This window comes from Panthera onca (genome assembly GCF_046562875.1).
Source record: "Panthera onca isolate mPanOnc1 chromosome E1 unlocalized genomic scaffold, mPanOnc1 haplotype 2 h2.Chr16_ul_3, whole genome shotgun sequence".
NCBI classification, from domain to species: Eukaryota; Metazoa; Chordata; class Mammalia; order Carnivora; family Felidae; genus Panthera; species Panthera onca.
The window spans coordinates 360292-385771 of record NW_027675817.1 but is presented as its reverse complement, the minus strand read 5'-3'; the positions used below and the strand labels follow the sequence as shown (position 1 = coordinate 385771).

At 36.9% G+C, this 25480-nt stretch overlaps 1 protein-coding gene across 1 annotated transcript in view; it reads right to left on the bottom strand.

The window, feature by feature from the left end:
* The window catches only part of LOC145715140 (uncharacterized), a 75642-nt gene extending 50924 nt beyond the window's left edge, over positions 1-24718 (bottom strand). Inside the window, exon 1 of the mRNA XM_081794764.1 lies at positions 24697-24718. Coding sequence (XP_081650890.1) covers positions 24697-24718 — 22 coding nt within the window. The remainder of the gene's footprint in view (positions 1-24696) is intronic.
* Positions 24719-25480: the final 762 nt, after the last annotated feature.

Genomic DNA, 25480 nt, shown 5'->3' with positions numbered 1-25480 from the left:
ATCTGGATGTCTTCTTTGGAAAAGTGCCTGTTCGTGTCTTCTGCCCATTTCTTCACGGGGTTATTTGTTTTTCAGGTGTGGAGTTTGCGAGTTCTTTATAGGTTTCGGATACTAGCCCTTTATCCAATATGTCGTTTGCAAATATCTTCTCCCATTCCGACGGTTGCCTTTTAGTTTTGTTGATTGTTTCCTTTGTAGTGCAGAAGCCTTTTATCTTGATGAGGTCCCAATCGTTCATTTTTGCTTTTAATTCCCTTTTGGCAAAATTTTTTCATCTTTTGTAATTTTCTGTTTCAAGTTCATTTTAAGAAAAGTTTTATAGGGAAAATTCTTCTGACCATGATGTGAGGATGAATTTCTTGAATACTAGAGTTACTACAATGCTGGTGCAAACTTTAAAAAAATTTTCTTTTAATATTTATTTCTGTTGAGAGAGAGAGAGAACGCACGTGCATGTGAGTGGGGGAGGTGCGGAGAGAGACTGAGACAGAGAACCCAAAGCAGGCTCTGCACTCTCAGCACAGAGCGTATCATGGGGCTCAAACCCACAAACCATGAGATCATGACCTGAGCCAAAGTCACACACTCAACTGACAGAGCCACCCAGGTGCCTCACTTTTTGTTAAATTTTTGTGAGTTCCTGGGCCATGCAGGGAGTGCAGATATGAATTGGAACCAACATGAACATAGGTCCATAGTCATGAATTTTCAAAGAAGACATTTCTTCATGATCTTAGAATCCATGACTATACACATAAACTTCCTTTTACCTACTTGTGCTGATTAGACATTTTTCTAGTTTACCATTTCCTTAAGGGTGAAGTTATTCAAGAGTTCTACTTTTATGTGGATTTTTGCTTCCATCTTAAGGTAAAAGAATGGTACAGGAGGCCATTTCGTAAAATAAATACAGAAAAGATCTTTGGAAAAAACATGAATGTAGTTTTACACACACATACACACACAGTGGTAAAGGCTTCTCATCTGCTTTTCAGATTCAGATTCATCTGCTTTTTTGCTATACCTGTCACTCACCTTTAAGGGTTTTTACACCATCCATCAACCTATTTTGGTACACCTTTCCAACAGCTGTAAGAAAGAAAGAAATCAGACCACACCCATGAGAGATTAAGTTAGGCATTTAGGAAAGACAGACATCATAATTTACCCCCAGAAAAGGCCTAATTTAATTGTAAATAACCAAGAAAACAATTAACAAGTAGAAAAAATTTTCAATATGGCTCCCTGGCTTCTGAGGGAGTTATTATGGGCACTCTACTATGCTGAAACACACACATCTTAATTCCCTAGGCCTCCCTTTAATTTCCCCATTTTCCCTTTCTGGTATTTTCTCACTCTTTTTACTTTCCTGTATGTCCCTGTTTATTCTTGAGGATGCCTTCTGACTAGAATCAAAAGTTAGAATAGACACTTCCTTGACTTAATACCAGGTTAGTGACTGAAGGGGCCAATGATTCTATAAATAAAGTGGCACTGCTGGGGTTACTTCTTAAACTGGAACTGCATAATTCCTTCTAAATCCTGTTCTTATCAAATGGAAATAATTCTAGAACTTCTCAAAACATAAACACAAGTCTAAGTTCCTTAAAGGCTACATTGTTTTTTTTAAATACTCACCATTGACTGGCAGATATTTCTTTAGTTTTGAGCACTCCTTATCTGTGAGCTCTATCCCCATTTTTTCCAGAATACTTTGAATATCACTGACATTAACTTCTCCTCCTTCAAAGAAAGAAATGTAAGTAGATGAAAAGTTTGGATATGACCTAAAATCTCCAAAATATGAAAAAAAGAAGTCATTTATCTATTTAGCAGATCATGCAACAGCTATGAACAAAGTAGCATGAGACCTTTGCGCCATCAGACATCATGGAAACAGAATTGTTCCCTTTACTCAAAAAATTCAATATCTATAATTATGGAGTAAAGCAATTTTTTTTGAGTAAAGCAATTTAAGCAAGATATAAGTGGCTTGGGGGATTCCAAGTTATTTAAAATATCACAGATATTTAAAATTCAGTGTCTCTGTTATTACCTTAATTATGAGTGTTGTGTCTGGTTTTACTTCACTACTTAATATGTTAATTCAGCATAATGTGCATTTGCCTTTGAGAACATTTAATTCTATTACACAAGTGAAGTAAGTACATTAGTTCAAGTTTGTAGTTTACAAAACACGGGCTACATCTTTTAAGATGTTTTGCAGTACAGACAAGTAGTTAAGTAAAGGGTATGTAAGTGAGATAGAAGGGAATGAAAGAACTGAGCAATATTTAATACTCACGAGGCATTACATGCACATGGAGAACCTGTTCACTAAATATATGCTAGGCTAAATGTATAAGAAGCGTTAAATATTTGCGATACTCTAAAATTGCTTGAGGCACCAAATATTCAAGATGTGGAAAATATTTATGACACTTGTTCAAATGACTCTAATTTGGCAATCCATTGGTGACACCATTTTTAGGTCTTCTGTGTCCTCTGCTCAAGGAACACAAAACCTATGGCTCTTTGATGGCCTTAATGGCAAGCTACAACTATTAGCTACAGGTACTTGTCCTTGTGTCTTTCTTTTTTTGTTTTTGTTTTTTTTTTAAGTTTATTTACTTTGAGATAGAGTGGGGAGAGGGGCAGAGAGATTGAGAGAGAGAGAGAGAGAGAGAGAGAGAGAATATCCCATAATGCAGGCTCTGTGCTGTCAGTGCAGAGCCTGACATGGGGCTTGATCTCACGAACTGTGAGATCATGACCTGATACAAAGTCAAGAGTCAGATGCTCAACTGACTGAGCCACCCAGGTGCCCCTAACCCTGAGTCTTTCTGAAAGAGTTTGTGTCACAGGCTAGAGCACTTTCCATCTGTGGTCCATCTGCTTGAATCTCAATTCTGGTCCTTATAACCACATCAGCAGCAGGGAAAACTAATGCTGCTGAACAGAGAGAGACACAAAACTTATTATGCACATCACACACCTTAGATTCAAGTAGTGTAGTCCTTCCATTCACTCTACCCTGAATTTGTTAATGTATTCCATATTTCTGCCCCATTTTTGCTGTGTGTTTTTATTTTATTTTGTTTTGTTTTGTTTTGCTGTGTGTTTTTAAATGATGTAATACTGTGTGACTCAAACATTTTAACTGGGTCCATGAGCCTTTCTGTCCTGCGCACTCTGGGCTAGTACTTTGAGGCTACGTTTGCAGAAAGTCAGTTTCCCTTCATGACACTCAGATTATGCATATCGAAGTACTGTTTGGAAGAAACCTCAGAGGATAAAGAATTTTTTATCAAGCATTGCACTTCAGTATATAGTGTAAATATCAAAAGTTAAAATTCCATACAATTTATCACATATACAAGGACTACTTGGAGTAAAAGAGGGTATTAAAAATAATTCGTTAAAATTAATCTCCCTCCGTGGTAAACCATAACAATCGAGGATGTAAGATCACTCTGAAGTTAAACTCTAGGCTAGGAGTCAGCCAACTTTTCTATAAAAGTTTATAAACAATAGGAAATATTCTAGGTTTTGTAGGACTTATGATCTCTGTCACAACTACTCAGCTCCACCTTTGTATGGTAAAAGCAGCCATAAATAATGCACAAACTAATGGGCTGGATGTGTTCCAATGAAATTGTTTACACAAACGGAAGCAGATTTGGCCCAAGGGTCAGAGTTTGCCAACCCGTAGTTTAGACAATTAAAGTAGAAACACTTCCCCAATAAAATGGTAAAATGGCAGAGTAAAAAGGTAGTGAGGGAGAGTTGGAATAGAGCATTAAAATATAACTTAATGTACGAATTAGGAGCTTAGAGTCACAGTAATTGTTCACTAACCTGTAACAGTGGCCACTGCATCCATCAATGTGCTGAGCTCAACCTTCCCATTAGCTACAAGGAAAGCCAAAATAAGGTAATAAGGCCAGAGAGCCATATATAAACAGACAAAAAATAGGGTAAATTGGGAAATAAGAGATCGAAGTTCATTAGCTCCACTGCTTTATCTGACTCAACTATAAGGATATAAACCCTGGATTTAAAGAATTAACTCCACATTAGTTGAGGGAGAGTCTTTATCTCTTGGACAAAATGGAGTCTTGAATGAACCTCTTGAATTTGAAGGCTGCTCTCCATCTTACTGGCAGGGTGAGAGGTCCCAGTGACTTATTTGGCTGTGTAGCAATTTATCAGCTTTGGTTCAGCCACATTTGTCAGAGGAGTCTTTGGGGACCACCTTTCTTGTCTTCTTACCTTTTCCCAATTTGTCTTTCTCTAGTTTCTTTGTCTATCACAACTGTCTTGGGATTTTTGATCACATAAATTGGTGACCTGTTTCTTCGATTAACACTATATACACTTGTGTGTAAAGATACGTATGTATTTCTCTTTAACCCTAAAAGATGGGTAGATATTTCAGAGAGTCTCCAAACTGAAAGGACTTGTGGTAACATAATAACTAGTTACAAAGGGGATTCAACAGTTCACTGAAAGCTAATGGGTTAATAAAAATTCTACGTGATGAGTCGAATGTGCAGACTTGCTCTCCTATGTCCTAAGGCTTCATGAAGTCCTTGTGTAACACTAGTAATTATTTTTTTTTTAAAAAAGGGTCATGAGTCATAAAAAAAGCAATAAACTTTAGAAGAATATTATGCCTTATTGGTAATAACTTGGAAGTAGGATGGTTCTGAGGGGGGGTTTCAAGAGAAGGCCAAGTTTGCACCCGTGTGCTAAGTATGAACAAGTATTCCCTTGTATACCAATGAAATTGGCCAGGATGTTGCTGGTTGTTTCAAAATGAGTATAATTTCTGCCAAACCTTCTTTGGAAAGCAGAAAACTGCATGACTGATGATTAGGCAATTGTCTTTTTGCTTTGATAACATTTATACCAATGATTTGGAGCCCTTTGGTTATGTACTGCTCAAATGAAGTGTTAGAAGGCCAGCCTATATTTGACGTTCCTCTTGAAGACTTTCTGTCACTTTGAATTATTTGTATTTTTCACTGTTTTTCATTTGTTTAGTCTAATTATTCCATCATTCCATTCATTCTTCAATATTTATTGCCTCTAAATATAAAATGATGTAGGTATGGTTTCTACTTACAAGAAAATCACAGTTCATAAACAAAGAAGAGTGACATAAAGACACTCACTTTTTATACAATATGCTGAGTATATAATAATATATGTGTGAATAGGATGAATTTTAAACTAAGAGGAAGAGTAAATAAAGTGAATTCCAGGGATCAGGGAGCTCTGGAAAAGGTAAACTTTGAGATTAATTTTATAGACAAGAATTGGCCTGGTGAAATATGCCTAAGTATTTTTGTTCTAGGAGTTGGAGAGTATGTGGAAAAGGACAATTGGATAATCAAATCAGATGCCATGGTACAAGCATTAAATAACAAAGAAGATCTGTATATTAACTGAAGAAAATTTCATGAATTATCTACTAAATTTCAGGCACCATATGAGGCACTAAAAATTAAAATATATTTAATAATAAATTTAATATAATTTCTGAACAAGTCAGTTTCTGGGGTGAGACGGACAAGTAAACATACTGTAATAGAGCAGTTGGGTTGACGTACAGCAAATGATAAAATCAGGAGATGCTCCCGCTAAAATTCATCCATTTATAGCTACTGCTTTGCAACAGGGTGGAGAGCCGACTATATAAGAATCTTGAACCCTGCCTATATCCAATACTATGGTTCAGACACTGAGGTGTTATAGGGCAATGTGGAAGCAGGAAATAATATAAGATAAAGCCAAAAGGAAAGCAAGGGTCAGATCACAGACGTATGAAATAGTCAGCACTCCTAATTGGTAGGACTTGGTATTCAATGAGATGTGGCACTAAGAAAAAGTTGCAGTGAAAAATACCAATTCGGGTTTTCTAAAAAATATTTATTTATTTTTTGAGAGAGAGAGAGAGAGAGAGAGAGAGAGAAAGAGAAAACGAACAATTGGGGGAGGGGCAGAGAGAGACACACACACAGAATCTGAAGCAGGCTGTAGGCTCTGAGCTGTCAGCACAGAGCCCAGCACGGGACTCGAACTCATGGACAGCGAGATCATGACCTAAACCAAAGTTGGAGGCTTAACCGACTGAGCCACCCAGGTGCCCTGAAAAATGTCAATTTTTAAATTTGTTTTACTGAGAACATGATGGTGCCACCAGCTGAGAAAGGGAATGTATAATTAGGAGATAGTTTTTGGTAGGTATTTTTAAATATAGTGAATTTAAGATCTGAGGCTTTGCTGAGCAAGAATGAATTTGGCAGATACAACCCAACAGGAATCTGGATGTGGTTTTACCCAACCCATATTTGGGGAGGAATTTGGGCTGCAGAAAAACATCTAGAAGTTTTCAGCATATAATGACAGTTGGAAATAGGAGTGTGGATAATACTGTCCACTGAAAATTGTAACACGGAATTGTAAAAGTTAGAGTGATTAATGGGGCTTAGGACACAACTATTTGAGGGATACTAATAATAGGGAAATTAGTCATATTTTTCTTCCTTCCTTTCTATTCTATAGCCTATGAGATTCATTTTGCTTCTTGTAAATTCATTACTGGGTCAGAAAGTAGTTATAATAGTTCTGTGTGTGATGCTTGGAATCCAAAAGAGAAGAGGTTAAAGATATGGGGCTTATAGAAATGAAGAGAAGGCTAGTTTCTTCTCTAAGCTTTGCAAAAATGTCATTTCGATACTAGGTAAAACTAATTATGGACACACTCATCTACAAGTGCAGAAAGTCTCCTGTAAGATACAGTAGTATGTGAAACACGCACCGGTAAGTGGTAGATTTTCTGTCACATCTTCGTGTTCCTTTTGTGTGAGCTTGATTCCCAAGTTTTCCAGGACAGTGTCCAGGTTATTCACCTTGACTTTGCCTCCTTAGGAAACATACAGGAATGAAACATGAAAAAAAATGAGTTTAAAATATTAGAAATATATTTTTGAATGTGAATTGTTATCTGAATATATAGACTTTGTCATTATTACAATAAAAAACAAAAGAGAAAATGTACTTATGTGATTATTACTTTTCTGTATGAACTCCCATTTAACATGTCTAAGAGCATTAAATAATCAACAGAAAAATCAGAATTAGTAATTCTTCCTTTAAACCTTGAATAGAAGCCTGTATTATAAACAGCTCATGAAGGGATAGGCTACATGATTTGATTATAACCAATATTAGAGAGAATAGGAATGAGCTTTGATGATAGGACCTCATTAATTTATTAACTAGCTAATATTAAAACAGAGTGAAGATCATAAGGTAACCTTAAAAACAAGCAGAATCTTAGCACTTTTTTAGATAAAATTAATCATTTTAAAGTGAACACTTTAGTGGAATTTGGTACATAGTCACAATGTTGTACAGATATCACTTCTAGTTCCAAAACATTTTCATCATCCCCAAAGGAGAGCCCATACATATTAAGTAGTCACTCCCTACTTCCCTCTCCACCCAGCCCCCCGCAACCCTAATCTACTTTTTGTTTCTATGGATTTGCCTTCGATCTTCCTTCATAACAAGTTTTCCTTACACAACTCCCTAAAAATTTGGTAATCCTTTTCTTCATAATTTGCTGTGTATGATTAGATTTTTTGGGTTGTGAGTATGGATTCCTAGAAAGATGTATTGAGACATTATAGCATAAAATATTATGATGATGAAAGTAACTAAGTAACTGGGGTGCCTAGGTGGCTCAGTCAGTTAAGCATCTGACTCTTGATTTCAGCTCAGGTCATGATCTCAGGGATGGTGAGTTCAAGCCCTGCGTCTGGCTCTGCACTGTCAGTGCAGGGCCTGCTTGGGATTCCCCTTCTCTCTCTTTCTCTCTGCACTCCCCCACTTACTATCTTTCTCTCTCAAAGTAAATAAATAAACTTAAAATAAAAGAAAGTAACTAAGTAATCTATACATAGGAAGCTAGACAGGACTCGCATCTAAATGATAAATGTGAACCTTGAAGATTTCAGATGTCTCTGCCTTTCTTATCAGGCTTTTAACCTACCCTTAGTGGATTTCACCCCATCCAACATTGCATTCTGAAATACGTTTCCAGCAGCTAGAGGAAAAGGAACAATTCATGTCAGAAGGGAAATGGTATGAACATTCACTTACTTACAACTTCAGTAAAACAACTGTAATTGAGTGGGAAATGTGTTCTGTCTCGGTATTAAATTTAAAAAGAAGTTATGGAAAAGAAAACTGTCTCAGTGTGACAAATATATGTATTTTCTGGCAAGTAGGCGACTGACAGCTGAGGGAAACACTATTATGTTGGAACAATCACACATCTTTCCTTTTTCGGTTGACTTCCCCTTTTATTTCTTTTCCTAGTCCCCTCCAGTTTCCTTCCTTTTCTTCCTTAGGATATAGGCTGATCAACTACCTGACACTCAGATGGCAAAGCTATGGCTGAAGGGTTTGGTAAACTGCAGACTAAATCCAAATGACAATGCCTTTTCCTAATCAATTTCAGGATTTTTCAGAAAGCCCTCGACAGGTAAAAATTTTAAATTGTTCACACGGGCCACAAAACCAAGTTCCCTGGAAAGTCTTTGTGGCTTCTGTATAGCTCACCATCCATTGGCAGAGTTTCCTGCAGCTTTTTAAGCTCCTCAGCTGTGAGCTCGATCCCCATGCTTCCCAGAACTCTCTCCAGATCACTGACATGAACTGACATTTTTCCTTTGAAAATACAAGAACATTAATGTCTGAGAATAATCATTCCATGAAATGGTGAAAAATTCATTCTCATTATAATGCTTCCCCCCCATCTGAGGAAATGGAAGGGGAAAAGGAAACACGTTTACACAGAATTATGGGGAAGTCACATAATAGAACATAACCCCTTAGTGTTTACAAAAGGAAGGTCTTTTATTTCTGGGAACAAGTCTGCCCTGCTGAGAACAAATTTGTTTTACAATTGGCCAGCAAATTAAGATACTAGATGGAAAACATATAAATTCAGCTATCATTTATTGTATTTATTCTTGTCTCTGAATAATGTGGCTTTTTTCTACATAATGACAATAATTTGATCCTGTCAAAGCTTTACAGTGTAACTGGAATAAGTGTACAATGCACAATATAATGATTCCACAACTCTAGACATTAATCGGTGCTCATGATAACAAATGAACTCTTAATCCCATCAACTTATTTCACTCATCCCCTCACCGCCTCCCTTCTGGCAACAATGTGGTCTCTATAGTTAAGAGTCTAGTTTTTTTTTTGGCTTGTGTTTCTGTTTTGTTTTGTTTTGTTTTTTTAAATTTTTTTTTAATGTTTATTCATTTGTGTAGAAAGAGAGAAATACAAAGCGTGAGTGGGGGAGGGGCAGAGAAAGAGAGGGAGACACAGAAGCTGAAGCAGCTCCAGGCTCAGAGCTGTCAGCACAGAGCCCAATGAGGGGCTCAAACTCATGAACCATGAGATCATGACCTGAGTCGAAGTCGGATGCTTAATTGACTGAGCCACCCAGGCGCCCCATTCGTTTGTTTCTTAAATTCCACATGAATGAAATCAAACGGCATTTGTCTTTTTCTGACTGATTTATTTCACTTAGCATTGTACCCTCTAGATCTACTTAAAAGTAATTTCTTATTGAAAGATTGAGCGACATTGGCAAAAACAGCTGAGCAGTGAGTGGGTTGCTTCATGAAACTATCCTTCCACCGAAACACTAAATGAGTGAGAAAGAACTACCAGAATCAGTTGATTCTGGAACTGATTAGAACTGATTAGAACTCTGGAAAAGAGTCCAAGTTTGGTACATCAACCAAGTGAAAGCAGAATTGAGAAAAAGGTGACTTATAGTAAGAGAGCTTTGTGGCATTTTGACCCCCTTCCCCAAACTGTTTTTGATCATCCATCCCTGTGAGCAAAATATTTTCCAGGACAAAAGTGACAGTCTCTTATTTACCTGTAAAAGGTTTCATTCCATCCATATGCGTTCTCATTTCAACCTTCCCATGAACTGTAAGAAAATGGAAATCAAATACACAGTGGTATTCACGGAGAAATGCAAAACAGGAAGCACAATGGCATTCATTGGCTACTGAATTTTATCCCCCACCTATCCCAAGGAGCACAAAAGGACATGGAAAATAATCATTCTACTTGTTACAAAGGTGCCTGTTTTAACAACTGCTTTCATCCATTGTCATATGGCAAAACTCTAAAGGTGTGAGATTCAAAAGTCACCTTTTCTCATCAGACTTTATTTTTAGCTTTAGACTTTGGAAAACCAAAGATGATTTGGGCCACACCAGGGAAAACAAAATTTAAAACTGGGATCTTATTCACCACTGTTTCAACTGGACTTTTGAAATTATCTCTTTCTTTACTGAGATTCTAATTACTATTTCCTTTCATGTTCACTGACCCAGGCAGACCAGTTTACTCTTGATTTGCATGACGTATGATTTGCTTGAGGGCAATATTCATTTTGAGCTTAACTTCCCAACTCTAATGATGTGCATAGTTTTCATAGTAGACACCCAATTGAATTTCATACAAATTAATATTTAAAAAGACATTAATATGTTAAAGAACAGAAATATCTCACAAATAGATGATTTTTGAGATCTATATTTTGCCAAGAAAGAAAAACGACCTAAAAAACTGTCACTGTTGGTAAGTTACTTGAAAAATTCCTGATTTTAGATTGTAAGTAATAAATTATAGTATACAATATCTAAAAACCCCTATACGGTGGAAAATTTACAAATGAAGGTCCTGGATAACTCAAAAATATTTACTGAAGTATTAGAAGTACGCAGTGACTCTTAGCAGAAGCTGTGTGACACTTACATGTACACAATAACAAGTATTAGAACAGGGAGCAGGATAAATATACATGTATTCATTGGTTGCTAAATCTAGGCTAACGAGAATCTTCCTTGTTTTTCTTCTGGATCTTTTGAGGCAGAATACTCCAAAAGTTATTTCTGTAGTAAAACCATTTAGTGAGGTCAGGAAAGCATGAAGATACATGTCAGTTTTATGGGGCCACTGGAAATTCTCAGAAACAAAGATGATAACACCTATTGGGTGTAAAACTTGCTATTTAACTTGGGTCCTACTTCAACTGAATCTTGCCCTCTCCAGTAAATTCATATCTCCGTCCTGACAGACACAGTATGAGAAAAGCTTTGCCCTAAATGGGGTCTTTCTGTCCCAAATGATATAATTGGGGCTCTATGCTTGAGCCTTAATCTTTCACAAAACTTCTTTTTAAGCTCAATACTGATGGTAACTCTTCAGATGAGCAGATCACCAATAAGCAATAACTTAAAAATTTTAACTCTGGGGGTGCCTGGGTGGCTCGGTCGGTTACGCATCTGACTTCAGTTCAGGTCATAATCTCACGGTTCATGAGTTCAAGCCTGCATCAGGCTTGCTGCTGTCAGCACAGAGCCCACTTTGGATCCTCTGTCCACCCCCCTCTTTGTCCCAGCCCCCGCTTACGCTCTCTTCGTGTCTTTCAAAATAAATAAATTAACTTCAAAAAAATTCTAACTCTGACTTAAAGAAAAAAGGATTAATCATTCCACATGTCCATTTTATTTCATGTGTACTTTTTAATCTCACAATGATTTTCATTATGTTGGTTGATCTGAAATTATTATTTTAAAATAAGGAACAGAAATCAATGGCAATACCAGAGGATAGTTTCAAATAATAGCTATATTTCCACCCATAATTCTGCTTTTTTTAGCAATATTAAAAAAAATTCCACCATAATCTCAAATAGACAAAAAATAGTTTTCTATTATGAAAGCTGATTGTTCCATATCTAGTCTCATTCATGGATACACCATTGCAAGCAAAGAAAACAAGACAATGAAGACCACTTGCATGGTCCTTCTTGTATACTACTAGTGGTAAAAATTAGAGAATAAATTAAATGAATTAACAAAAATATTTTTAAGGGTACAGTGCTTATCTTACACAATGATGTGAATAAATGCGCCTTAATAAGATGAGCAAGTATTGATTCATCTAAGGTTATATGATAGTTAAGGAATGTTCCAGACAGATACTTCTTAGCCCTACTATAACGTTCTCAGGCTGATATTTAACATTTGCTTATTTAGCTTGAGAATTCTTTTAGCCCCAATTCAGAATGTACTAAACTTTAGACTTTGTCTCTAGCCCATCAAGGGAGATTAGAGCTTTGGGAACAGTCAGTCCTTGAACCATGGAATCCAGCTCAGAATGAGGGGATGTAAGCAGAGGCATAGGTGGGGGCCACTGAGCATTCAGGCATTCCACACATTCAGGCCTGAGTGGTTACTGTTCCTTTTCCCCTCAAGGGTATCTGGAAAACTTGGTCCTATTCCTTTGGTGCAGGAAATAGGTCCTACACTTCATATTCCTCCTTTATCACGCTTTTTTTTTTCTTTTAAGAGAGAGAGAGTGAGCGCGCGTGTGCACGAGAGAGACAGAGAGAGAGAGAGAGAGAGAGAGAGAGAGAGACAGTCCAAAGCAGGCCACACTCTGCACAGAGTTGGATGCAGGGCTCGATCCCACATCCCTGGGACCATGACATGGGCCGAAATCAAGAGTTGGACGCTCAACAGACTGAACCGCCCAAACGCCCTTATTCTGGCTTTCTACATGTCCTTGAAAATGGTGAGGCGAAGACAGAAATGCTATTTTAATAACCTCCCACTTAGGGGTACCTGGCTGGCTCAGGTGGTAAAGCATGCAACTCTTGATCTCAGGTTGTGAACTGAGCTCCACCCTGGGCCTAGAGCTTACTTAAAAGAAATTAAAAATAATTTCCCACTTTGGGCTCTGCTCTCTTTTCTCTATAATTTTTAAAAATTTTTTCTGTGTTAAAGCTTCTTCTATTTAATGCACCCCACTCCCTTCCCTCCACAGCAGGGTCTCTCTCTAATTTTGTTCAGTTCTAATAGTGGCCTTGGCCTTGGCCATACTCCAAGTGGAAATGAAGTTATTGAAAATGTCAAGGGGCAAAACATGTTTACTTTCAGTCTGAGTCATCTTTCATGTTTTCCGTCTTCTTAATGCCAAAGTAGAGTTTTCAGAGATTCTTTTATAGAAGCTCAGATTAACCAATTCTAACCAATTCAAACATATCTTAAATACTCACCGTCAGCTGGTAGATCACGTGTCAGATCATTAATTTCCTCTTCTGAAAGGTTCATCCCCATAGTTTGCAAAGGAGAATCCATTTTATCGACATCAATAATCTCTCCTTGTGAAAAAGTAAAGAATATGGGGAAAACTCACTGATTCCAAAATGTGACCACTCGCATTACTCACAGTGCATTAATGATTATCAGTCTCATGAGGAAAACAAGATGTAATATAGTCTATTCACATATATCAAGGGGGTCAATAAGGATGTTAGACTTCGAATAGAAATCTTCCAGGTGAATGAGCAATTTTCAAATCTTTCACAGCAAATGGTAAAATCAAACTGTGGCTGACAATGAGGGTTTTTTTTTTTTTTTTCCTGAACTCCCAGATTAGATGCCTCAACTCCCGACAAAAATCTATAATCAAGTTCTGTTTCCATTTATGTGGAGGACGATGTTATTCAGACCAACCTTCCTCTGGAAACTGAAATCTTGGATAAAATGTAAAAAGCATCTCCTCAAAAGTACTAAAGAGCTGATAAGAGAGTAAGTTACTAGTGCAAAGTCTCATCAAAAGTAGGAACCTAGGGAGGTAAGCAGAGCCCTGTTACTGTTTCTGTTCTAATGATACTTGCTCCATCTGGATTTGAACTGTCATGTTGATGACCTCATGGAGTGTGGGTGATTCTGTCCAAGTGCCCAGCAGCAGCAAAGGCAAGTATTCCTTAGGAACATGCTTCCATCCTTAGCCTCAAAGGTTTCTTTCTATAATTTTCCAAGGAAAATAGCTCACGCTCAAAAGAACCAAACACAGAACGAAACAAGTTACCTGAGAGACAATAAGCAGAAATAACGGGCAGCAGCAACATGCTCATAAAAACTTTAGATTTAGAAGTTATCAGGCACAAATTACAAAACTATTGTGCTTCCTATGTGTAAAGCAATGGAAAACAAGCTAAAAGTATCTGCATCTGCAGGAGATAGGAAACAATACAAAATGACCCAGGATAGCCGAAAAAGAGAAAAAAAAATGTTTAGAAATGAAAAGAAGGGGGAAAGAGGAGGAAGGAGGGAGGAAGGAAACAAGACAGCTGTATGGGAACATGAAGGGGACCTTGAACCACGTGGAACTCATCCTCTACCCACTAGTGAATCTAGGGCTGTGGGAAAGTCCTTTGGGACAATCCTCGGTTTAGTGCCAAGTAGAGGTGGTGTGTCTTTCCCGAGCTTCCTAGTGGGCAGCTCACGGTGTCTACGGGGCACTCTTACTGGTGCACACCGTGCATATGGCATTGTCTGCACCCATGGAGGCCGGAGCTACAGCCAAGTGGGTACATCACCACGTGGTTAAATCTTGACTCACAATAACGCGGATCTGTATTGAATGTGGAAGATTTCGATGTTAAAGTTGAAAGGCTAGTCAGTATTTCTATACCACAGAAAACAAGAAATAAGGGTGCATGATATGCTTTCATATTTCTTCATTATGTTGGGTTTTATTTTTTTATTTTTTTTAATTTTTTTTTTTTAACGTTTATTTATTTTTGAGACAGAGAGAGACAGAGCATGAATGGGGGAGGGTCAGAGAGAGGGAGACACAGAATTGAAACAGGCTCCGGGCTCTGAGCTGTCAGCACAGGGGCCCGATGCGGGGCTCGAACTCACGGACCGCGAGATCGTGACCTGAGCCGAAGTCGGCGCTCAACCGACTGAGCCACCCAGGCGCCCCTATGTTGGGATTTAAACTTGGCACAACAGTAAACACGTACATGTGATAAGTCCTCTCATAATATAAGTGGTTTTCAAACCCTAAGAAATCAATCTTCTCACCAGGAAATATGTCACACAGCAAGTGGAAAATGAAAGAAAAAAAACCAAGACAAATACACTCCTACTAAAAGTCACACAAAAAAGATGTTTCTATAAAGAACAGCCAGAACTGGGCGGGGTGGACAAGGGAGCGTGTGTGTGTGCGTGTGTGTGTGTGCGTACAAGGGCTGAGGAGTGAGGGGTTAGATCTACTCATAGCAAAAGATTATAAAGCTGTTATACTCAACACAATTTAGAGCATGAATAAGCAGACCAATAGAACAGAATGGAAATTCTCAAAATAGACAAGTGCACGTGGAAATCAAGTATATAGTTAGGATGGCATCTCAAATTCAAGGATGTGGTGACAGACTTTTAAATAAATGATTTGGGACAACTGTAGAGCCGTTTTCAAAAAGATAAACTAGATCTGTATTTCCCGATGGAATGCAATGTGAAATAAACGGTATTACTTATGAAGTATTCTTGTGAAAAAATGTTGAAGATGAAAATAACTAAGCCATCAGAGCTGACTCCTGGTTTATGAGGAATACGGACAACAGAGAAACAAGAGAGATGAGAAAACAGACAAAAACGGGTAAATTTAGTATATGGGAAATTTTTCTTTTTTTAGTATATAGAAATGCTACAAGACAATTGGCAACCCAGTTTCTTAAAAAAAAATCAGTGCCTAAAAAGAAAAGACGAAGAAGGTAGAGGAATAGCTGTAGAGTACATGAGATTTAAGTGTCATAATAGATGCAGTGTGTAAAGCTTGTTTGGTTCTTTATTTGAATAAGCTCACTGTAAAAAATATTTTAAAGAAGGGAAATTTAAAAATTAGCTGTATAATGGTATTGCAGTCATGTAAAAAAATCCATACTTTTAAGAAGATGTATACTGAAGTATATAAGGACTAAATGAAAATTTGCTTTGAAATATTTCAGTCAGAAATATAAAAAATAAATCAGAGGGGAGCCTGGGTGGCTCAGTCAGTTGAGCATTGGACTTCGGCTCAGGTCAGGATCTCGCGGTTTGTGAATTCAAGCCCCACGTCAGGCTCTGTGCTGACAGCTCAGAGCCTGGAGCCTGCTTTGGATTCTGTGTCTGCTTCTCTCTGCCCCTTCCCCGCTCATGCTCTGTCTCTGTCTGTCTCTCAAAAATGAATAAACGTTAAAATTTAAAAAATAAATAAATAAATAAGAAGCAAGTGAGATGAATCTTCATAACTGTTGAATCTAGGTTCATTCTATTATTCTTTATTCTTTATCATTCATTATATTATTCTTCCTACTTTGTATACATTTGGAAATGCTCATTATAGCCAAAAGGCAGAAAGAACCCAGATGCCCATCAAAGGATGAGTGAATAAACAAAACATATACACATACAACAGAATGTGTTATTAGGCAACAAAAAGGAATGAAATTGTATACCCATGTTCACAGAACATATTCACAATCACTAAAATGTGGAACCAACTCAAGTATCCACTGATGGATGAATGAACATATATACATATAGTAGAATATTATTCAGTCTTAAGAAGGAAGGAAATTTTGACATATGTTACAACCTGGATGAAACATGAGGACATTAGGGTAAGTAAAATAAACTAGTCACGAAAATAGACACTGCATGATTCCACTTATATAAAGTATTTAGATTAGTCAAAACCATACAGACAGAAAGTAGAATGGTGCTTGTCAGGGGCTCGTGGTAGGGGAGAATGGGAAGTGTTTGTTTAATGGATATAGAGGTTTTTTTTTTTTTAATTTTTTTTAACGTTTATTGATTTTTGAGACAGAGAGAGACAAAGCATGAACAGGGGAGGGGCAGAGAGAGAGGGAGACACAGAATCTGAAACAGGCTCCAGGCTCTGAGCTGTCAGCACAAAGCCCGACGCGGGGCTCGAACTCACGGACCGTGAGATCATGACCTGAGCCGAAGTCGGACGCCTAACTGACCAAGCCACCCAGGCATCCCTAATGGATACAGAGTTTTAATTTTACAAAATGAAAAGAATTCTGGAGACGGATGGTGGTAGTCATTGCACAAAAAATGTGAAGGTGCTTAATAACACTGAACTGGACACTTAAAAATGGTTAAGGTAATAAACTTTATGTTATGTGCCTTTTACCACCATAAATAAATTGGAAAAAAGGAAGAATCGAATATTGATACATGCTACAATATAGATGAACCTGAAACCATCATACTAAGTGAAAGAAGCTAATCATAAAGACTACATACTATCCCACTTATATGAAATGTCCAGAATAGGTAAATCTATAGGGACAGAAAATAGATTAGTAAGTTGCCTAGGGCTTGTAGGGTGGTGGGGAGAGAATAAAAGGGTGATAGCTAAAGGATATAGGGTTTCCTTTTGGGGTGTTCTGGGTATTCACAAAGTCCTTTGATAAAGCTACTAACTATAATGAAATTGTAATTAGTCCCAATAAAGTAAATGATAACCCAAAAAGGGACATTCAGTGACTCAGACTAGAAGGACATGGGGTAGAATGGGGAGATGACAAAGAAGTAATTGGAAGAAAATAAGAAGAGAAGTTTCGGTCTCTATCTCTGTATTGTCTATGAAACCACCTTTTTACCATGTCATTGAGAATTGAAGAGACTGCAATAGGTTACAAGGTTCCTTGAGCGGAGCACGTGGGTAGCTCAGTCACTTAAGCATCTGACTCGATTTTGGCTCAGGTCATGATCTCAGGGTTGTGGGATCGAGCTCCACGTTAGGCTGTGGGCTGACAGTGTGGAACCTGCTTGGGGTTCTCTCCCTCCCTCTTTCTCTGCCCCTCCCCCGCATGCTCGGTCTCTCTCTATCCAAATAAATAAATACAAAATAAATAAACAAGCTTCCCTCAGAATACAAGTTCCCAAATACAAACAAAATAGCAGTACTTCTTATAATGTCAGAAGACAATTGATTCTGTGTGGGATAACCAGGAGAGCGTCTCGGTACCAAAGAACAGTTGGTATAAGATTACTACAAAGGGTTTATTCAAGTACAAAAGTCAGCAAATATTTGAGGCATCTGTTAATATTGTACTATCACTCGCTAGGATTGCCATTCTTTTTATTTGTTGCTCTCATTTGGGGAAGAAACTCCTTTCATTTATTCTATTCATTAATCAAATATTTATTACATAGCGAATATGTAAAAGATACTTTGCTGGGTCGGGGGAGAAAGATTTACAATGAAGGATCAGGCAGGGTCTCTGACAAAAGAAGCTCACGTTTTATAAAAGGCAAGAGTGGTACTCATTTGTAATACAACTAGTTAAGTGAGAGTGAGGTGAGGAAAGGTCTCTCGGTGTTTTAGCTTATATTACTAGGGTAATAACGATAGTACCACAATTGTAAAAGAGTATAAAAACAGAGTTTTCTCAGCTACTGGAAGAGCCACTGGCATCTTCCTGAGGAATAATTCTTCATTGTGTTGAAAAGCCCGATGAATTGCACAGCACTGAGTATCCTTGACGCTCAGGGAATATGATGCTAAGAGCATCCACTTTTACAATCACTTGGTGACAACAGTTTGTAACAACCAGATATTCCCCCAACATATTTCTAAAAGCCCCATGTAGCTGCTTTGGTCAAATACCACAATGAAAACTATGAATTCAGTGTCTGACAAAATCTATGATGTCTGAAGGACAGTCATAGAAATGTCCTACGCAGCACCTGGGTGGCTCGGTTGGTTAAGTGTCTGACTCTTGATCTCAGCTCAGGTCATGATCTCATGGTTCGTGGAATTCAGTCCTGCGTTGGGCTCTGTGCTGACAGTGCAGAGCCTGCTTGGGATTCTCTCTCTCTCCTCGCTCTCTGACCCTCCCCCACTCTCTCTGTCTCTGTCTCTCAAAATAAACTTTAAAAAGAAAGAAGTGTCCTATAAAACTTATAACACACAATATTTGAGTGAGAAAATTGATCTGAAGATATAAATCTAAATATTTTGAGGATATAGGGATGATGGGAGAAAGGAAGTTTTTTCAGAGAGTGTTAAATGAAACAATGAACTACAAACAGAACTTCATTCTGCTCCCTGGAGTTTATAAAAATGAAGAAATAGGACTTTTACATTAGGAATTAATCCCTCCTTAAGATCTGCAAATATCTTCTGAGTGCTTTAGAAATTCTGGTATGCATGTTCACAAGCGCTAACTCCCTTCAAAGACACAGTTATTTCTAAAATCCTCACCATTAAGTAGCAGGTTTTCTGTCAGTTTTTTCTGTTCCTTTCCTGGGGGCTTAATCCTCATTTCCCCCAGAATGCTGTCCAAGTTACTCACATTAACCTTCCCACCTTAGGAAAGCAATAGGGATGGGAAATAAGAAAAATGGAATGTTTCCACAATATTAAAAATGCATTCGTTTCTGTGTATTATTAACTTAATCAGCCCGTGCTAATGATATGAAAAAAGAGAGAAAGTGTAATTTATGTCTTCATATTATCATTTAACATTTTAAATAGTAGTACCAAGACTCATTTGACTTTTCTAATTATCTGGAAAAATTTAATAGGATGGGTAAAACCAGAACCTGTCTCCTTTCACCTTATCTTGGGACAACTTGAGACAGCAAAAGGTGCTAAGGTATATTTTAGCACCTTAGGGCTATTAGACCACAGATCTCATTGCTGCAGACAAGAACAGGAGCCATTCTCATTTTCCTGAACTCCCAGGTCACTTCCACTGAACAATTGCCAGTCCTTCACTTCAGTGTCTGCGGTATAGACCTAGATTTGATTTTCCAATTTAAGATTTTTTTTCATCTTATTTCCATGCTCCCTGTCCCCCTGACTCTTCTCTGGCCTTTTGTGGCCTGTGGAAACCTCAGCATTACTTATGATTCACAGTGAAAGAAGTTGTTGATATAATAAACTTAATATAAGTTTTTAGGATAGCATTCATTTCTATTTAGAGATGTGTTCTGTGAGTTTTTAAAATGTCTTCTTAGTGCCAAATTAGTGGCTTTCGAGAGTCTTTCCATCACTTCATACGCCCAAGACTTCCCAAGTGGTTCAATGCTATATTAAATGCTCAGCATTAATTTGTAGATTCTGTCTCATATTTTTAGGTTCCTTTTCTGTAAGATTCAACCTCATGTTTTCCAGAACAGTGATTGTTGTTATATCAACATGATTGTTGATATCAATCATCCTCACCCCTAGGAAACTGAAAGAAATAACACCAAAATGTAGTCACTCTTAAATGTGACCAAAACTATTAATTCGTGTATAATATACAGTTACAAGTTCTAGCACAAAAAACATAGCTAAATACATTGTTCAAATATTTAAAATATGTTCAATAATAGAGTTAGAGTAAAATATCTTCCTTTGGTCAGTCCATAGAGCAGAAAGCTTTAAAGGTAATCGGTGAGCTTCTCAGTGAAATACACCAGTGGGGATAACAAATTTCATCCTTCCATCCAATAAGCATGATTTTTTTGTTGATGATACCCAGAGAAAAATTTCTTTTTCTGAGTAAATTTCCTTAACCATTACTAATTTTTTTGTTTATTATAATCACTTTTCAGACTAGACTTATGTTCTTCTTTGCCACAAATTGTAAACTTTTCAATAAATTATGGAACTCTATCCCCCAGGATAGAACATACATTGTCTGCAAAAGCACGGGCGGATTAAAAGAAGCATAAATATCTTATCAAAATATCTGAAAAGTGGCAAGTATCAAAATTTAACATCTTATGTATATTTTCATCTTTAAAGGCCTTCATTGCACAGCAAAGGAAACCATCAACAAAACAAAAAGGCAACTACTGAATGGGAGAAGATATTTGCAAATGATATATCCAGTAAGGGGTTAAAATCCAAAATATGCAAAGAACTCATACGACTGAACACCGAAAAATGACAAATAATCCAATTTAAAAATGGGCAGAGCACATGAATAGACTTTTCCAAAGAAGACATGTAGATGGCCCACAGACACATGAAAAGATGCTCAGTATCACTAATCATCAGGAAAATGCAAATCAAAACCCAATGAGATATCACTTCACACCAATCAGAATGGGTAGTATCAAAAAGATAAATAATAAGTCTTGGTGAAGGTGAGGAGAAAAGGGAGCCCTTGTGCACTATTGGTGGGAATGTAAATTGGTGCAGCCACTCTGGAAAATAGTAGGGAGGTTCCTCCAAAAACTAAAAATAGAAGTACCATGTGGTCTAGTAATTCCACTTCTGGGTATTTACAAGAAACAAATGGAAACGCTAATTTGGCAAGATACTATGCCATTTTGTTTGCTGCAGCATTACTTACAATAGCCAAGATGGGGAAGCAACCTAGGTGTCCATTAACAGATGAATGGATATAAAGAAGATGTGGTGCACATACACATAATGGAATACTACTCGGCCGTAAAAAAGAATGAAATCTTGCCATTAATGACAACATGGATGGACCTGGAGGCTATTATGATAAATGAAGTAAGTGAGACAGAGAAATACAAATATCGTATGATTTTGCTTACTTGTGGAATCTAAAAAGTAAAACAAACAAACAACAGACTCATAAATAGAGAGAACAGGTGGTTGCCAAAGTAGAGGTGGGTGGGGGATTAGGTGAAATAGAAGATTAAGAGGTGCAAACTTCTAGTTATAAAGAAAATAAGTCAGAGGGATGAAAAGTATAGCATAGGGAACAGAGTCAATAATGTAATAACTATGACCACAGAAGGCAACTACACTTCCCATGGTGTTTCATAATGTGTGTAATTGTTGAATCACTATGTTGTACACACGAAACTAATGTTATATGTCAGTTATCCTTTGGTTTAGAATAAATTAATGAAAAAGGCCTCCGTGCCAACCATCAGCCTATCCTGACAGATGTATCAGCTTTAAGAAGCATACAAATCAAAATCTCACCAAAATTCGTTATTAAGCAACAGAGAAGCCATCATTTCACAAAGTCAGATTTTACATTTCCATACAGTACAAATATACTCTCAATAATTTTTAAAAATATATGAAATGGAGAAAATAAGGCCACTCTTCATTCATTGGCACCTAAGGCAGTTATTGCTGGCCCTCTAACAGGCAGAACCCCTCCCATCCATTTATTCTTTGTAATTTCTCATTTATTTCCATTTCATACTTTTCAATGCCTTCCTTTTCCTCTTCTCATTTTAAAATTTCAGAATCACAGTGTATTCAAGAATAATAGCCAGGATTTCTCAACCATGGTCGCAGGATTTCTGACTAAAGCCACCTCATTCCCAACTAAGAATGAGATGACACCGTTGGTATTTCTTCGTAAGAGAAAACAGTCATTACCTTGTAAAAGATTTTTTTGGACAATCTTTTTCACTTAGATATGAAATAGAATTATTAGAGAAATTCTCACCATCGACTGGCAGATTGTTCACCAACTCTCCCTGTTTCTTATCTTTGAGTTCTATCCCCATGTTTCCTGGAACTTTTTTCATGTCATTGACCTCAACCTCTCCTTCAAAGCAAAAGAAGGGAGACTTCTGGTATTATTGTGAATGATGTCGTGATTCCACACAATTAAAAAAAAAAAATTGCCTTTGTAGCATTACAGCTAACTGCTGAATGAAAAGAGACCCAGCCTAAAAAAATAGGCCTTTGGGCCTACAGAGAAGGTTTCTCGTTATTTCTAGCATAATCTCTGAATGATAGGCAGGGCAACAGAGCATGCGATTTGAGTATAAACTTTGCAGTACATTAGAATGATACAGATTGCTGATCTAAATAGTTTTATCAGCACTTTTATTGCTTTGAGATCGCCTCTAACTTTACCAAAACTTTCCTTCACTTTTTACTGTGTTAAACTGGAATTTAGCTTTCCGCCATAAAAGAAGGTATGCTAATTATTGGCAGAGATTTCAGATAATGACTTGGGAAACAACAAAGAGCACTGAAGTTTTATTGCTAAAAGTTCTGATAATCTATTATCTAACTGTAGGCATTTATACATAAACATTTTTATAAGATGTGTAAGACAGATTTTAAAAGTCCATGCAATCATGATGTGGAAAGAGCATTATATTGTAATTTAGTGGAAATAATTTGGTTCTTAGATTTCTAGTAGCATCTTACTCTTAGTTGTTATTCTATGACCTGTTTTGGCTTTTATTCCACCCATTCCATCCATTAAGATACCAACATCAAAGTTCCCATTAGTTGTTAAAAAAAAAAAAAAAAAAAAAAGACTTAGTTGGGATCCAGAAAATGATAGAGCTTTAGAATGAAAACATAAAGTACCCATACTGTAAAAAAACTTAAGGCAGAGTCCAGTATTTCCACTATTTTATTTGAGTCCATTTTTAATTTTTAATTTCAGGCTTTCTGGGGTTCAATTTGTATTTGCAAAATGGACTCGGAGTCTAGGAAAAACATTTTATGATGCCACACTAGTTCATAAACTCTACAGGACAGTTCATGCTCTCTGTGTTCATCTTTGTTCTGGCAGGGACAAGACTCATGCAGGTACCAAGAGTAAAAGAAGTAAAGGCCATAATTCTCATCTCATGTCTTTTACTAACATACTTTCTCCTCTTCTTTCTAATCACTGCGTCCATTTCAGTATGGCTGCTGACTAATTATTACTCTACCACTGCAGTAATTGCTATTAGTTCTTTATGACTCCAAACAATTATTATTTTTTCTTATTCTTTTCTGCTCTTTTCAGTTGATTCATCTTTCCATACTCATGGATTATTCATTTATCAATTCATACATAAAGGGAGACAGATATAAAGCCTCACTCCAAGGAACCACCAAACAGACCAAATAATGACAGTTCTTTGGCAATAAGGCTTTGAAAGAGCTCCAGTTCCCCTCTGCTCCCTCCAGTGGTTTCCAGGCTACTAGTTTTCACTGCAAATAGAAAATGTTATTTTTCAAGGCTATTATGGAGCTGTGAGACAGAGGATGGGAATAGGGCAAATTAAAATATCACAAAGCTCACTATTCTTACTGAGATTCAGTCTTTTTTCTCTTAAATCCTCCCCAGATTGCAGCAAACCTTTGGTTAATTTCCAGTTCTGAAAATGTTAATTTTGACAATTTTTGCCAGTTTGCTCATTGCTCTTATGGAGGAGAGAGTTTTTCGGTGGCTCCTATTCTGCCTTTTATCTGACATCGACAAGTGAGTTTCTGAAGCTAAAAATAACCTCTGGCAATTGTTGATAGTCCCACTTAATTATTTTTTCCAGATGTCCCAGGGAAACTTAAAAGCATAAAGAAAATAAGCAAATAAAAAACTAACTACAAGTTTTTCATTGGTACACAGTAGTACTTGAAAATTAAGGAATGATTTAATAAAAATATCTTTTGGGGAAAAAAAACCTCACCCTATCAGAAGGGTATAAAACCCATGGCAAAGACATAACTAAATAGTATATGAATCAAGTGAAAAAAAATATTTTTCCAGGTAAGAGGCAGTATTCAGTAAAATGTTTCTAGGTGATATTGCTTGACCTCAGTGGATTGTGCTCAGCTAAATATATTCTTTTTTGGTTTATTTAAAGTGGGGATTACTTTGTGATACATCACACTTCAATCCTTATATTTTATTTAATACATACAATACTGACCTTGAATCGTGAAGTCTGGTCCAAGGATATGATGATCCATACCTACATAGAAGTAGCAAAAATGTCATTCATATTGGCTGAAACCAAAGCCCTTGTTCCTGTGAAAACTACTAACCTGACTGAGGCCCCAGCAACATTCTCAGCCTCTACTAGAATACTAAGAAATGTGATACACTAGACATTACGTTCCTTGGGTCAAGGACTATGTCTGTATTTCGTGGTCACTGTATTTCTGGCACTGAGCAGAATACATGATACATAGTGCTCAGTAAATGTTTGTTAAATAAACGAATAAGTATCAACTTTAGATTAATATATTGAGAGAAAAAATAATTCTTATTTCAGCTACATAAGTCCTATAAAAAATGTCAGCTGCAAAACCCAAATTTTCATGAAGGCATAATGATATCTAAATCATTCACCATCAACTGGTACATCTGAAGCATCTGAAGCAACTGGTACATCATTAAGTTCCTCAGCTGTAAGTCTGATTGCCATGTTTTCAAGAATAGAGTCAAGGTCATGGTCATCATCTTGCAACCCAACAAAAGAGAAAGATATGAGGACATTAAAATAAAAATCAAAATATAATATAAATTCCTAATGTATGGTGGTATCAATTTCATCATAAAAAAAGAGGCTAAGGACATTTAAATTTTTAAAGAGAAATACTAATGGACTAAAATTATCTATTCATTTATACCCAAAATATCCTACACTGAAGATAAGCTTACATAACACAATACATCAGAATAAGGCTGAGACACCACTCAGGTTAATTTTAGCAGCAAAACTGCAAACATAATAGTTTTTTTTATATAAACATTTATACAAGGAGATTCAGTTTGGTCACTGTATTTCAAGATATACTATCTTAAATTTTTATAGCTGGGCCTAAA